Source organism: Arachis duranensis, chromosome 6 (assembly GCF_000817695.3).
Source record: "Arachis duranensis cultivar V14167 chromosome 6, aradu.V14167.gnm2.J7QH, whole genome shotgun sequence".
NCBI lineage: Eukaryota > Viridiplantae > Streptophyta > Magnoliopsida > Fabales > Fabaceae > Arachis > Arachis duranensis.
The window spans coordinates 35,732,867-35,750,923 of NC_029777.3; the positions used below are offsets into that span (position 1 = coordinate 35,732,867).

The 18,057-nt window shown below is 34.1% G+C and overlaps 1 protein-coding gene across 1 annotated transcript; it reads left to right on the forward strand.

Moving 5' to 3' along the window:
- Positions 1-16,916: 16,916 nt before the first annotated feature.
- On the forward strand, positions 16,917-17,276 carry LOC107493567 (zinc finger BED domain-containing protein DAYSLEEPER-like). The gene has a single exon (XM_016114649.1). It carries the CDS (start codon positions 16,917-16,919, stop codon positions 17,274-17,276), a length of 360 nt encoding a protein of 119 aa, XP_015970135.1.
- The last annotated feature ends 781 nt before the right edge of the window (positions 17,277-18,057 follow it).

Sequence of the window (18,057 nt, forward strand, 5' to 3'; positions counted from 1 at the left end):
GGGATCTGTGTGGTTATAGACCACATTCGGTAAGCATCCATTATCAAAAACTTCATATATTCAATATTTAATTGTCGACTGTTTTAGCCCATATGATTTAATCCTCGGCTGACCTTTTTTAAATCGGTTCGGCGCTATAGTATCTACAATTCATCTTTGCATTAAGTTTCCTGTGCAGGATGACCTCATTGCAACTATTCACAGTGACAGTCGTGAAGCTTGCCAGTGTTATAACATCAGCTTGAAAAAACTCAACCGAACTATGGGTCCGCGTGTAAATATCATTTGCAACTCTAACGAGCTCCCAGCCCTTGCCGATCTTGACCCAAGGGCCGATGCTTTCGAAAGACCAACCCCAACAGAAGATTTACAAAAGGTTTATCTTAAAAATGATCCTAAGAAATTCACTTATGTAGGAACCACACTTAGCTTGGAAGAGAAAGTTTCATTTCAAAAGTTTCTACAACAACATGCTGATCTCTTTGCTTGGACTCCTACTAACATTCCCGGAATTAGACCATCAGTGATTTCACACAAGTTGGCACTAAATCCATCTTTCTGACCCATAGCTCGGAAGAAGCAAAATCTTGATCTCGAAAAGAATCAGGCATCCTTAGAGGAAACCAAAAAACTGATCAATGCTGGCTTCATACAAGAAATTTGCTTCACAACATGGCTGGAAAACGTCGTCATGGTAAAAAAACATAACGGTAAATGGTGCATGTGTGTTGATTTCACCGATCTCAACAAAGCATGCCCAAAAGATTCATATCATTTACCTTCTATTGACTGTTTAGTAGATAATGCTTTCGGTTACCAAACATTAAGCTTCATGGATGCCTACCAGATTCTAATACACCCATCTGATCGAAATAAAACAACATTTATCACCGAATATGGAAATTACTGATATAAAGTTATCCCGTTCGGACTTAAGAATGCATGGGCAACATACCAACGACTTATGGACAAGGTATTCACTGATCAAATTGGAAAGAACCTAGAAGTTTACGTTGATGACATGGTGGCCAAAACAAATCTCGGCCACAGCCACCTCAACGACCTCTTAGAGATCTTCAACCAACTACGGCAATATAATATGCGACTTAACCCAAAGAAGTGCGCCTTCGGAGTATAGGGAGGCAAATTTCTCGGCTTCATGCTTACTAACCAAGGAATCGAAGCCAATTCTGAGACCAAACTATATTGGACATGGCAAGCCCACAAACAATAAAAAAGTCCGACGATTAATAGGGAGACTTGCTGCATTATCTAGATTTCTGCCATGTTTAGCATCTAAATCATTTTGTTTTTTTCAAACCCTAAAAAAGAAAAACAACTTTACTTGGACTAATGAATGTGAAGATGCTTTTAGTAGCATAAAAAACATTCTTGCAAAACCCCCCATTTTACAAAAGCCCCTTCAAAGAGAAGAGCTTTATTTATATTTATCTGTCACTGCCTGCAATCAGTTCTGTTCTTGTTACCGAAAGGAACAAGCAACAATAGCCAATTTACTTCATTAGCAAATCTTTACAGAATGCCAAGTTTTGCCATCCAAAGATCGAAAAACTAGCTTTGGTTTAGTCTTCTCAGCTCGACATCTATGACTTTATTTTTGAAGCCACGTCGTCCACATCCGAACTGATAAGCCATTAAGACAAGTGCTACAAAAACCAGAGATGGCTGGATGACTGGTAAATTGGTCTGAAGAACTCTCCGAGTTTGACATCAAATACCAAAGTCGAGGTCCAATAAAATCTCAGTTTATTTCCGATTTCATTGCCAAATTCACAATACTAAGCTCTGAGAACAACCCATCACAGTGGGCTTTATATGTCGATGGGGCATCCAACCCCCAAGGCTGTGGGGCCGGAGTCTTACTTGAAGATAGAAATGGCATAGTCCTAGAACAATCTCTACACCTCTCCTTCAAGGCGAGCAACAATCAAACAGAATATAAAGCTCTAATTGCAGGCTTAAGGCTTGCAGTTGAACTAAAAATTTTGGATTTAAAGGTATACTGTGACTCTTTGTTAGTCGTCCAACAGGTAAATAATTTCTTTCAATTGAAAGACCCTCTATTGGCAAAATATTTGGATATTGTCAAAAACATCACTTCTAATTTCTCAAAAATTGAAATTCTTCATATACCTCGTGAGCACAATAGCCGAGCTAATATCTTATATAAGCTCGCTAGCACACAAGCACCAACTCCTACTTTATATCAATCTGTGCTACATGATCCGAGCATAAAACTAACTAAAACTCTAAGTGCTGCACAGGAAGAAGATTGGCGTACACCTTACATAGAATTTCTCCAGACTGGATTAATTCCAGACAAAATTACTAATGCTCGGCGATTTCGCCGGCATGCATCTTTCTTTACCATATATAACAATTCTCTATATAGACAAGGCTTTTCTCGTCCACTTCTTAAGTGTCTGTCCAGGTCGGAGGCCGAGCTTACACTTTTTTGAAGCACATGAAGGTATATGTGGTACTCATGATGGAGCACGAAGCTTATCATCCAAAATACTATGGGCTGGCTTCTTTTGGATAACTTTGCAACAAGATTGTAACAACAAAATAAAACATTGTGATAATTGCCAGAAGCACAGCCCAATCACATACCTTCCGGCCGAGGACCTTTATAGCTCCGAGATAAGTTGGCCTTTCAATCAATAGGGGCTCGATATCATTGGCTCATTTCCTTTAGCAAAGGGACAGGTAAATTGACTACTTTTCAAAATGGATAGAGGCTCAACCCCTAGCCAAAATAACATTGGAACAAATGATATCCTTTGTATGGAAGAGCATTATCTGTAGATTTGACATACTGATGAATCCATATTTGACGATAAATTTTGGATTGATTTGAGAGGATTTGATCATATAAACCCATATTTATTCACCTAAATAGCATGCTTTTGTGTTTTCTCTCTAAATTGTGCCTAATTGTGAAAATATGCTATTTTGTGCTTAATTTAATCAATTTTATTCCACTTTAATTTCATTTGATACCTTGATATTTTTGATGAGTGATTTCAGGTGTAATAGGTAGGATTGGCTTGATAAGAGTGGAAGAAGCATGCAATTGGGAGAAAACATGAAGAAAATAAAGGAGAAAAGCATTTTAGAGTGTGCCCATGCACACTTTTTGTGCCTACATACAAGGGTCAAAATCAGTACCTGTGCTCATGCAAAACTTCTGTGCATACGTACAGGAGAAAATTCAGCAAGTGTGCGTACGCACACACCTGTACGTACGCATAAGTACCAGCGCGTGACTTCATTAAAAAGGCATGTGACTCGCAATTTGAGGGACTTCTTGACCCATTTCTGAAGGTGCTGAAGCATATATGAAGAGGCAAACAACACCACACACTACCATTCATAATACAATAGAATAGAATATACAACACACTTAGGATAGTTTTAGGGTAGTTTAAAGTTTGGTTTTCTCTCAATTTTCCTTAGGATTTAATTAGGGTTTGTAGAATTTTATAGCTTCAAGTTTTGATATTGGATCCTAGCTTAATTCTATTGTAAGTATTTCTTAATTTCCTCTTTTATTACATTAGTTGTTCTACACTTGCTCCTATTTTAATTTCCTTTATCAATACATATATGCTTTTGCAATTTTGAGTTTTAATTGATGAATTTGATGTTTAGTGATTATTTTATATTTGTTGAGTTGCTTTTGTTGATTTTGTTCTTTGGATGTTCATAGTTTTTATCATTTTTCCAATTTTGCCATGCTTTGTGAATATGCCTACCATATGTTCGATGAAATGTTAATTTTGATTATGAGGTAGATTTCCACCCTTTGGCTTGGAAAAATGAGTTTATGGATTACTAGAGTTATAATGTCCGACATTTAGTGATAGTTCTTGGGTTGTTAGTTGTTATTGTTTCCACTAACGCTAGTAACTTACTAAGGTCATTAGTAAGTTAGCTAGGATTTGTGGATTAATAACAATTATGCTCACTTGACTTACTCTTCGATGTTAAGGGTAGACTAAGTGAGATTAATCCATCATAATTATCATAGTTGTGGTTATGGCAAGGAAGGGATTCCATAACTCACCCCAAGTCAAGCTTCTATTTATGTTTTGAACCACATTTCCATCACTTTAAAGCCTTACTTGTCTATATTACATACATAGTTCTTTTATTCCTTTATTAATTTATTAATTGCAATTTTGTATCATTCTTTTATCTCTTTATTGTTTGCTTTTTTATTGAAAACACCTTTTACTTTCCACAACCAAAATTGTGCGCTCTAGGCACTAGTTCCTTGAGAAGAGACCCGAGGTTTAATTACTCTCGGTTATATTTGTATTTAAAAATCAAACTTTGATCGAGAGGATTGATTGTCGGTTTGGACTATGCTATCAACGAAGGAATTGTTTTATCTAATTTCTGAACCATCGTAAATCCTACTCATCACATACCTCGGCACATTATCATTGATAATGGTCGCTAGTTTGCCGATCACAAGTTTACCTTTTTTTGCAGAATCTTAAACTCAAACATCACTTCTCATCAGTAGAGCATCCACAAATAAACGGCTTAGCAGAAGCCACCAACAAAGTTATCTTACATGCTTCGCGAAAGAAACTTGATGATGCAAAAGGACTATGGGACGAATTAATACTGAAGTAGTCTGGGGATACAACACCATAATCCACTCAAAAACAAATGAAACACCCTTTCGGTCGGTATACGGATATGAAGCTATGATACCCTTAGAGGTATCTCAATCATCAATCAGAACTCAAATAGACAACCAACATGGAGCTCGACAGATAGACCTCGATACACTTAAAGAAATCAGGGATATCGCAACTCTCCGACACCGAGCAGCACAACATATCATAGCTTGGCGCCATAACGCCAAGGTCCACCCCCGATCATTCCAAACGTATGACTTGGTTCTTCAGAAAATCGAGAAGGCAAGGAAATTAGGGTAATTAGGGTGTTACATACAAATTGCACCCAATCCAATTTATATTGCTCAAATCACTTTACATTCAAATTGCACCTAGTACTATATATTGCCGACTTATAGTTCATAAAGGACATCATCGGATTTTGGAGCACAACCTAACTAACGATGCTCGATAATACTACCAAATTATATCTCTCAAAGATATTACAATCAATCAAAGTATTGACTAAAAGTCAACCAAATCTTAATACCATCAGCGTATTCCTACTTCTATCAGGCAAACAATTCGAATATCTACTCAAACAAATATCAATGTAACGCAGACCATGCAACAAATCACATAAAAAATCATTTGTCCAGAAGCCAAACGGCTTAAAAGTCAAAACCCTCTATAAAGAGCACAAAAAGACTAAAACAAGTTTCAAATTAAACAAACATAATTCACCAACACAAATTACTCCAAATTGTTGTCTTCCTCTTTGACTGCACCATGATCATCCACCATAGCTCTATCTCGAATGATCTTTTTCGGATCTATTGGAGAGAAATAAATGTCCAGAACAAAAAACTTTGCCTGTAATGAAGCCCGTTCAAAACCCTCAACAAACGAATCCAATATTTTTGCCTGTTTATTTTTCTCCATTTCTTTAACTTTGCAATCACTTCAATCATTTGGGCACTCATACTAGAGAGATCAGCTTTCTTTTTCTTCAAATCTACAACCTCCTTGGCATAATTCTCTTTCATCAACTTCAACTCTTTCTCCTAATTAGATAATTTAGACTCCAACTCCACTATAGCAGTATTTTTTAATGCCAACTCCTCTTTCAAACCCGGATCCTATTTCTGCCTAATAAGCTTCTTATGCTTATTCTCTTGACTATAAACCAAACTAGGCAGCCAAAACACAAGAACCTGGCAAAAACACGGGAAAAAAAACAGGAACAAACCAAATCACAAAGAGACATACCTACATAAATTGACCAATGGCGACGTCACCGACCTCATTCGCCAATGAGACATCTGCCGACGATGGGCAAACCTCGTCAGCAACAACCATATAGGGAAAATCTTTCCCTCAAACAGACAAGCCGTTACTTTGGTCGGTAGTATCATGGAACCTCTTCTGATTATCCATAAATGCATGTATCTCCTCAATAGGAACCTCATCTCTATCTTCTTGAGAACCCTCAAATAAGTCCACCACATCAGTTTTTCTTTTCTTCAGTATAACCTTTTTCCTTTTCGGCTGAGGCTGATTAACCTCACCATCATCAACCATTTTATCTAGCTTTGGGGTCGAACCTTCCTTTTCGAGTTTCTTACTTTTCACCTGAGCTCTTAGGATAACAGCAAATACGCTAGGATACTTCCCTCCTAAAACAAAACAAACAGTTAGTAACATATCAACTCAAAACCTACAAAGCTATATTTCAGAATCTCACCCAAATATTCTACAACAGCTTCTATATTTTCTTTCCACTGAAGCAAATCAAACACCGAAATCAACTCTTTTCGATCAACAAACTCTACTAAATATTCAATAATACATTTATTCCTTGGACTAATGATTTCAGGCCCCAGAATATTCTGAGGTTCGGAACACCACCACAAGGGGAATTTTTCCCCCAAATGTTCGTCCAAATAAAAGGGGAAATCACCCTCAACATTCCTAACCTTCAAAAATATTTCTTTAAAATCTTTAAATGAAGACTTATAGAGTTTGAAGATAGCAAATCTCGGGAAACTATTCAGGTTCACCCAGCCACCCTTCCAGACACCCTTGACTTGGAATAATGTAAAAAATAATTCCGAACAAGGAGCCTCCTCCAGAAACTCCATTAACACTTCAAAATTTCACAGAAAAGCCTTACTATTGGGATGGAGTTGTGAAGGGGCACAGTTCAATTGCTTCAAGACCTGGCATTTAAAATCTATGAAGGAGAGCTTCACCCTCAAATTTTCTAGACTTGACATATAGAAAAACTCAAAACATTCACCCCTATGAACACACGATCACTAAGGAAACATGGCAATAACTCTAAAAACAAACCCTAGAACCATGTCTAACAACTTTATTCTTATCTATCTCCTTCACATCTTCTTCATCCAGAAATAGCGAAGAATGCTTCCTGACATAATCATTCACCCAGTCATATGACCAATTGATTTCCCCTTTGTTCTCCTTCTAAAAAACCCATCGAACCGACTCAAGAAAGGAAGAAGAAGAAATGAAATTCCAAAGAGAGAAAGAACAATGTACCTCTTTTGCTCATCTTTCTTCAAAAACGTTTTTGATAACAAACAACAATAATACAAACCAACACAACCATTTGGATTCCAAATGCTTTTAATTAACTATAACAAAACTGTTTGGAATCCACCCTAACCGTCCCATCAGTTACATCAAACGGAGCGCAGAACATTGGAACAAGCACATTCCTTAATGAACAATTAATTTTTCTCTCTCCAGCCACTGCCATTCACAATCTTAATTAATTAATATTTTAATAAACTATCTTGAACTGGGAGTTCTAGGGATAACTCAATGGCCGAATTATGGCTTATCAAAATCTCAACATGCTTCATTAAAATATATTTCCAGGCCAACCTTGAGGGCGATGATATGGCTGTTACAAATCAAAAGCCATAACTCGGCATTATGTGCCATTACTCGACGGTGCGCGTTATAATTCGGCTTAACGGATTATAACCCAGAATAAAAATGTCTGACCAGATACTGTAACCTACTCATCCATAGTAACTGCTTTTTAATACGGATAACCGACGGAAGCATAACTGATTTATTCTCCCTCACCTATAAAGGTATGATGTTTTAACTTCGGAAGACACATCGAATACACAATGCTAACTTAAGCATATGAGTGTCTTTCACAGGTACACTCCCCCTTTGTTCACATTCTCCACGACGTGATATATCCCTGGACGAAGAGTTCGGACCTTCGAAACCTGTGGCTTGGTGTTGAGGACAACAACTCAGCATCGACTCTTAGGGATCGACTTACATCCAGGTTATTCACCCAAAAATAGTAATAAAATTCAAATATAAATATTATTTAGAATATATTTATATATATCTGTCTAATATTAGATGGAATATAAACGAACAAGATATATAGGTTTAATTAATTTGTTTTATAATTTTATTAATTTTTTAATTAGGTTTTAATTGTTTAAAAAATTGTAGTTGAGCCCATGGTAGAATTAGAAATTTTATAAGAACATGATCAAATTAAATAAATTAAAATATAATATAATAAAAAATAATAAAATATAATTTATAATATATAAAATTTTGAAGCAATCTTTATTTTTAATATATACGATCATATAATAATCTACCAAAAATCATCTTTTATCTACTATCAAAATTTTATTTACATATTCTTCATAACTAAATAAGTTCATTCAATTATTGCTATTATCAAAGAAAGATAGAAAATTTTAAATCTTTCTTCATGGAGAACCCATAAAAATATGAAAGAATGAAATTTATTAAAAAAAATTACATTTTTTATTATGTTTGGACCATTTTAATCTTGAAATAGACTAGTTAATTATTTTTAACTTATATTTATTATAAATTTGTTACATATTCATACATAATACACTTATACTATTTTATTTAATTTAATTTTTTAAACACTACTTGATATTGTTATATTGCACTACATGTTATACATATTGAATTATTTGCCTATAATTTTTTTATGATAATATATTAACATATAATTAATCAATGATATACATATTATATAAAAAATAAATTTAAAAAAAAATAGAGAGGGAGAGGGAGGAACATGGCCACCTTAGGTCTTCTTGGTTCCACCACTGATAGAGCCTCTATATTAGAAAAAACCCTTCAGTTAGGGTTTTTCTAACTCTTATACAATTTTCTTTTAAAATATTTGATTTTGTATTTGATGTAAGATTAATTATGAAATAATTTAAAATTAAAATATTTTAATATTAATATCTTTTTTTTCTGAAAAATAACATCTATATAAAGATCTAGTTATAATTTTTCATCTTAATTCAATTACAAATTTTAAAAATATAAAGACCTAATAAATAAAAAAGTTAATAAAATTATATATAGGAACTAACGATTAAACACACATATATGTAAGCGTAATAACTAATTAATAAGTACCCCTAATTAACACAAATCATGAACTCATTCTCATATATACATAGAACCTAGCTAATACATAATTGTTACACTTAACAAGGAGGTTAAAATTGTGACATGAACCTAGTTCTTGGCGTAATATATAAATATATTATGATGACAAAAGTACTTAAATGATTATATAAATATTGGCATCAAGTGAGTTCGCATCCAACAGTTTCATGAGAGTTGACAAATTAAATAGAGATGTTTAAAAATTCTAATTTAAGTTCAATGCCACAACCTGCCCGTTTCACAAGATAGAGAGAATATATATAATATATTGTCCAAAATCTCAACTACCAAACCATGACTTTCTAAACCTCTCCTTTTGGTAATTTAGCGACTAATTTAAACATTATCTCTCAAATCAGAGGCAACTTTTGGCTTTAATAATTCATTATTAGCCCTTTCTTTGATCAGCGCGACCTAATAATGGCAAATAATATCAAATTTCCAAGCATATGTATGTATGTGAGTGGCAAATCTTATCACAAAGATTGGATTTTGTTGCCAAATTCCTACCAACAGACATGCAGGGACAACCTTGTGACAATGATATATATACTTTATACATTTATATATTTCTAGGAAACTTACAGTTATCTCGGTTTACTTTCTTTGAATTGTATAATAACTATACAAAAAACTATATTCCATATAATTGCAAACAAGACAATAAGCAACGTAAAATCAAGAAATTCATATGTCCATTTATCATAAAAATTTAAACTAATAAATAAAAGTGTATAAATAATTATATATGTTAGACGTTCTTTCACATAAAAAAAAATTATTTTGTTATTCGATTTGCATGGATTTGTGTAAGGTTTTTCTTCTTTTTTATTTTATTCTATGTTGAAATGATTCATTTTTGAAAAGTCAATAATAATTATCGAACTCTAATTTTTTTAATTATACAATATCAAATATATTTATTATGAAATTACTTATATAAAAAAATTTAAGAGTATATAAATACTTATATATTTTGTGCACGTTACAGCTTAAAACTAATAATTATCTTTTTTAGTGTAGGCATAGCAAAAATTTCTAGCGGGGCGGGTACCTGCGGGGTTTTATCCGCCGGGAGATAGGTATGGGGCTGATTTCTATCTACAGGGACGGAAGACAGGATCCCGTATAATAAACGGGGCGGGGGAGAGCATAGAGGTGCCCGCCCCGTGGAGAAACATTTAATTCCTGAACACCGCCGACTGCCACCTCCCACTCCCTCGGTCCCTCAGCACCACCTCTCACCCCCCGAGTGGCTCAGTCGCTCACCGCACCTCTCGAGCTCACCGTCACGCTCACCTCGTCTTCTTCTCCTCGTCGGTTGTCATCTTCTCACAACTAGAAAATGGATTAATACAGACAGATTTACAGACAGATTTAACCTTTATTACAGACGGATTTTTGGTTACCGACGGATTTTGTCCCTCTGTAAAAGCCTCGTCGGAAATTATTTACCGACGGATTTTTTTTCCGTCGGAAAATTACAGACAGATTTTTACCAGTTACCGACGGATTTTCCCTCTGTAAATTCTCCATCCATTTCCCGAAAACGACGAATGTTCCGACGGATTTTCCGTCTGTAATTACAGACGAATTTTCCGACGGATTTTCTGTCTGTAATTACAGACGGATTTTCCGACAGATTTTCCGTCTGTAATTACAGACGGATTTTCAGACGGATTTTTCGTCTGTAATTACAGATAGATTTTCTGACAGATTTTCTGTCTGTAATTTGAACTTTGAAAAATCATCTCATACTCTTATTACAGACAAAAAATCCGTCTGTAAATCCGTCAGTAAGGTAAAATAAAATTTTTTTATTTTTCCAATTACAAAATAAACTTGTTTTCATACAAAATAAATATAAATTTAATACAAATTTTTATCTAATTTGTATTCAAATATTTATAATATTTCAAAAATAAATAAATTCAACGTATTATCAAACTAAAAAAAATTACTATAAACAAGCAAGTCAATATAATTAAAAATATAAACAAAGTGTATTGATACATCAACTATAATAATAAGTAACAAACATACATCAACAAAGTCTATTGAGTAAATTAAAAGTTGTTAATGAGTATCCAAAGGACTCTAAATGATTTCCTCATACTAGTAAATTAAAAGACCTATATTGCAAGCAACTCCTATTCAATTTCCTAACTTATTTGAACAATTTTCGCTGCTCTAATAATCAATAGATGAAGTTGGTGAAGGAGGTCTTGTGTTAATTCCACTTATCTCATCTGTCACTTCACTTGCTCTTTCTGCTGCTGCTTATTCTTCTTCATCACTGCTTTCCTCACAAGAAAACTTAATTTTTTGTTCCTCAATAAAAATACCCAAAGTGAGAACATAGACCCTATCATTAATAAACTCAGATAAGTGATCAACAAAATGAAAATTGATATCTTATTGGACCCAAAGGAAGATACTTACTTTGTTCTTGGAACATAGCAAAACTATGAAACAAGGTCCAGCAACCTTTCGTGGGTTTCATATAGTTTCTTCAATTCATCATCAGTCCATTCTTTCTTAGCATTGTCATGATTGCGTATTTCCCTATTCAAAACCACAGTTCAAAAGCATTATTAATCAGCATCAGTAAAACTGAAGCAAGCACAAAATTAAGATATGGTTCTCACTTGATCAAATCATCTTGCACTCTGTACATCTCATCCAAAACTTTTATCATTGGACTTAATAAAACTCCAAGGCTTGTACCGCTATCTCCTTTATCTGCTCCATTGCTGAGATGTATGTCTGAGAACTGTGACTGCAGACCACCTTGTGCCAAAGTGTGCAGAAACTCATAAATCTATAACCTGAAAGGTTCACCAGATCTGATTGCCATTGTTGTAAGAGCCTGAGCAGCAAGAATTCGAATCTGCACATCCATTTAACAAGAATATTTAAGTTACACAACAAAATGAATAATCATTTAGTGAAGATTCATAGAATTGAATCAGAGTATCAGACTAATAATTTGGGAAGGCCAACCAACACTAAGCTATAAAAATAAATCATTCTTTTTCATGATGTTAATACAAATGTACAATACCATTTAGAAAATAAAGTCAAATTTGAGGGGTAATAAACAGGTAACAAAAGGGAAACCACAGGAGATATATACCTCCCAGCTGCCATTAAATGCACACCTCTGTAGCCTAGTCAAAGCACTAGCTAGAGTAGGATTACGAGAACTAGCAGCAGCAACCAAAACATATGCATGAAATTCTCACAACCAACAAGAATGCCAATGGAGACAAGTGGCATACCAGTATCACTAATCTCCAGATGCAAGTGTCATATAATCTTTTCAGTTTTCATAGCTTCAATATAGAATTTCTGAAAACAAAGTACAGAAATAAATCAAATGGATGAAAAATGTAAAAACACAATCATATGTGAATTGATTAGCCTGAACATAAGACGGAAAATATCATAATTTAATCTTTAATTTTGTGAAATCAATTTAAAAAGAAAAATAAACCATTGGCAACATGTCAAACACTTCTACAACAGTAATAAATAGCAATGATGTGCAAAACAGATTTGATTAAGTATAAACCCCATTGTTGAATCAATCCATTTGAATCCAATGCTAAAACCAATAGCTGTTGAAAGGTGTACCATATAAAAATTACTCAACTTGATTTTAGCTCAGTGTCAGATTAAAATATTAAATTAGTCAAATGTTATTAGTGGAAGATAATTTACTCATGGAAATCAATATTTAGATACTTATTTACCTTATTCATGATCATGCATTGAAAATGCATATCTTTAAGGCATTATAGAATAAAAATAGTGGAAGATAATTACAAGGAAAGCGATTCAAATGAAACACTTGTATTTGTACAAAAGAGCCATGAAAACTGGGGAATAATCATGAATAAACTACTGCATTATAAAAAAGAAATAGACACACTAATTAACAACACAAAGCTCTGTGGAACGTAATTCCCATGGCATCATCCTCAAGGTGACAACCACAGCCTCGTCGCCATGCTCGAACAATTCTACATTCTACATATAAACCACTAAATCTTGTTCCAGTACAAAGTACTGGAAGTCTAGAACTTTAGTATTCAAAATTTAATTCTTTTTATATATTAATAATTATCAAAGGTTATACATACATCCTCCTACAAGAAGATTAGTCATTCACGTAGATATTACAAGTTTGATATCGATTCTTAAATTATTGGTAAAGAAGATTAAACAGAAAAATAATCATTGTGATCTATAAGTCAACTATCATTTGTCAAAACAAACTCACACCAAGTATTTGGCACAATGACACTGATAGTGCACTAGCTAGCATCTACAGATTGAGCTTCTTCTGTTACTTGTAATAAGACCCAAAAGATAAAGGGTTAATGTTACCACCTAAGGTGGGATAACTACTCCACGACATAACTGTATATATGGCATAAATCAGAAACAGGGAATTGTACTCAAAATAGGGAATTGTACCAAAAAATAAATAAATAAATAAATAAATACACACCTTCGGATTGTGCTAAGTCCCCTGCTTCCCAGTACAATTGAGTCCAGTTTCAGATCTTCAATAGAATCCAAAAGTTTCTCTCTTGCATTACCTCAATCAAATTGGGTCCTCTTCGACCCTCTGAGGCTCAAATAGTCACAGTAGCTGTTCTTATTGAACACTAAATCAATTTAGCTATTCTTCAACACATGTAGACATATATCTTATTAATAGCCGAAAAAGAAACTTTGGTAAGAAATAAATAATTGTAAAACTGTTTACTAAGCACTGAAGAATGTAAGATCATAAAACTTAGTTCAAATTTGATACATTCAATATAAGCACCTTATTATCATATATAGACCAGTTAGTAATGAGTTCTGAAAGATGCCTCTTAGCAAGCCAAAAAGTGCACCTTCTCCTGTACAAATGCATTGTAATTAATTAATTAATCTGCATTCATTGCATCACCACTTACTACTAATCTAATCTATTCTAAGCTGCTCATTACTCATAACTAATATACTAACCTTGTTCATGTTGAGAACAATAAGAAGCTGATTTTTGTTTTCCACTCCCTCACACCTGTGAATGGGTGAGGTTAAGTCATGGTGGTTTGTTTGATCCCTCTTTAGTGTGTTTATGACCTAAATCACCAGTCATAAAAAGAACAGGAAGGAACAAGAACATGCATGCAAATTCCAGATAAAAAATCTCAGCAATTCAGATATATAGTTCATAAACGAATTTATTCTATATCACAATCATAGAAATTGTTATGTTTCAGATTTCACAAATTATAGGAATATACAAAATTCATACCTTAGAATTTAGAAACTCAGTTCTCTGCAGCAACAACAGGGAAGGGACAAGGCTAGGGCTAGGGATAATGAAATCAGTTCAGTCATTAGATCAAACACCTATTTCAAAAAGTAGTTCAGTCATTAGATCAAACACCTCGTCTGCACAAACACAACATTGAGCACATATATCTATCTAATTATCCATTGAGACTAATTAACAAACAGGCCTGAAAAACAGCACATTACTGCATATGAAAATCATGTAAATATTTTAAAGCTAATACCTTCTAAGAAGAACCTCTGAATTTACAGCACCTAGAGCAAGCTGAAACAAAGAACACAGTTTATTAACATCAACTGATATTTGCCAGAGTAATCAGATTTATGAGATGGTTTACGATATTGATAGGGCACAAAATTATTGCTGTTAATCTCATTCTAATTAGTCACAGAGTAATTTCAATCTATGTACTTAGCATATTGCATTTCATGAACTGGTATTTATAGTTCCTTCAAATGTAAAATTCAAACAACAAATCTTCCAATTCCTTTTTCCAATTTAAGACTATGGTAATCTCTCCATCTTACCTCAGAAGCAGAACTGCAGAAGGCACAATACATTATCTTCAATGCAAAACTTTTAGCCATAACAATTAATGGAGCTACTTTCAAAACCAAATTCGAACCTTGAAGAAGATTCAAGAACAAAAATCTAAACCATAAAACAAAAGTGGAACAGATCGAGTTTTAGATGCAACAATAACGTATGAACATTTGAATTCAACAAAAAAATATAGCTTAATAGCAATTCCAGAATCTAAAATAGATAAAGAGGTACATGTAGGTTTCAAATCTGGTGACACGATGACTCGACGAGGCTGTGAACGGCGAGGATGGATGGCGCGAGACAGAGAGAGACATAAGCTGAGAGGCGGCAGAGGAAGCTCGTGCAACGCGAGCAGCAGAGGAGGGAGCTTATGCGAGCGAGCGGCGGCGGAGGGAGCTCGTGCAAGCGAGCAGTGATAGAAGGAGCTCGTGCGACGCGTGTGGCGACAAAGCAGAAACGACGGAGAAGTCACACTTGCCCTATTTTCAACTCGAATCAAAGAGAGAGGAGAAGAGCAAGCTTAAAGGAAGGATAGGAGAAGATGAACGGTGATTTGTGTTGAATGAAGTTTCATCATGGTGTGTTCATAAGGGTTTAACTTATTTTAAATTAGCGAGGGATTTATTAGATGTTACAGAGGGATTTTGTTATTGGTGATAGTTTCAAATTTCATTTTCAATTTTATCGACAGTGTTACCGAGGGATGTTAAAATCTGTCGGTAAATTTTGTGAAATTTTTTTTTATTTTTTACCGATGAAAAATCTATCGAAAATCCGTCGGTATTTTCGACAGTAAAATTCTGTCGGAAAAATCCGTCTGTAATCTGCTGTTTTCTAGTAGTGTCTCCTCGTTGCGTCGTCGCTGGTCATCATCTTCTCCTCATCGCGGCAGAGAAGTGTCTTTTCCTCGTCGCATCTTCACTGTTCGTCCGCTAAATCGCCTGTCTTCGCTGGTCTACCCCTCTTCTCCGTCGGGTAAGTAAGCTTTTTGAGTTAGGTTGATGTGATTCTGATTTCTGAGTTAGGTTGATGTGATTCTGATTTCTAATTTACATTTCTGAGTTAGGTTGATGTGATTTTGATTTCTGATTCTGATTTGTATTTCTGAGTTAATTTTGGCTTAATCTGGAGTTAGGTTAATGAGATTCTAATTATGATTTCTAATTTAGTTATAATTTATATTTCTGAGTTAGGTTGATATGATTTTGATTTCTGAATTTCTGATTCTGATTTCTAATTTATATTTCTAAGTTAGGTTGATGTGATTCTGATTTCTAATTTATATTTCTGAGTTAATTTTGGGTTAATCTGGAGTTAGGTTAACGAGATTCTGATTCTGATTTCTAATTCAATTATAATTTATATTTGTGATTCAATCTTGGGTTAATGTGATTCTGATTCATATTTCTAATTTAATTATACTTTATATTTCTAACTTAGTCTGTTGTGTGTATGTGATTATAGTTTTGTTGTTCTGTAATTTTATAGAATGTCTTATTCGGATGCATTGAGTAATACTCTTGAGAAAAAATACTTTATCGGAAGAACCTATAGCCACTAATGTTCAAATTACTCAAGAGCTTCCTCAATCTCAACCTCAAAAACCCCCAACGGATACGACAACTAATAATTAAAGAACGACAAACTCTACAAGTGGTGTTCGAAAGAGGAAGTTAACCTCCAAAGTGTGGAATCACTTTAAGATTGTGGAAATCAAGGGAAAATTAAAGGCTGAATGCAATTATTGCAAATCGAAGCTACTTGGTGACCCAAAACAAGGCACTTTACACTTACGTGATCACTTCAAAAGCTACAAGCTCCGCACCACTAGAGATATAAGATAATGTATGATGAAGACAACTCCAACAATTAGTGGAAAAACAGTTGTGGTTGGTGCATATACCTTCGACCAAGAAAATGCAAGGAAAGAGCTATCAGTTATGGTTTGTTTGCATGAGTATCTATTATCTATTGTGGATCACATTGGCTTTAGAAGATTTTGCAATGCTCTACAAGCTCTATTTAAGGTGATTACTCGCAACACTTTGAAAAGTGACATCTTGAAGCTCTACAATGATGAGAGGATGAAGACAATGAATATTCTTGAGAGGAATAAAAGTCGAGTTGCAATTACCACTAATATGTGGACAACAAGTAACCAAAATAAAGGTTATATGGCTATCACAGTCCTTTATATTGATGATTCTTGAAAATTGCAAAGTCGTCTTGTGAGGTAACAATATTGAATATTTAGTTTTGTTATGACTTAATTTGTGAAATATGTATAACTGTAATACTTTTAATATTCTTTTTATACTAAATTGTCATTGTAGATTTATATATGTGCCTGCTCCCCACACAACTGATGTACTTTCGGATGTACTTGTAGATTGTTTGATGGATTAAAATCTTGATAGGAAGGTATCCACCTTGACTGTTGATAATTGCAGTACTAATGATGTTATGGTTCATAATATTTTGACTAAAATGTCATCTAGAAACTTCATATTCGGTGGTAAATTGTTTCACATATGATGTTGTGCGCATATATTAAATTTGATTGTTAAAGATGGGTTACAACTTATTTCACATGCTATAGAAAGAGTGAGGGATAGTTTTCATTATTGGACAGCAACACCTAAGAGAGAAGAAAAATTTAAGGAAACATGTGCTCAATTAAAATACCCCTACACAAAAAATCTCTGTCTTGATTGGAAAACTAAGTAGAATTCAACCTTTTTTATGCTTGAAGTTGCAATTATGTATAGAGATGTTTTTGAAGATTGTCAATGCATGAGAGTCAATATAAATCTTTGCCTAATAATAAGGACTGGGATATGGCGGATGAAATTTTTCAAAGATTGAGGGTGTCTTATGATGTGACTGAATTATTTTCTAGAACAAGTTATCCTACATCAAATTATTATTTTTCTAAAATTTGTGTGATTAAGTTGGCTTTGATAGAGTGGCAACATTGTGGAAAAGAGGAAA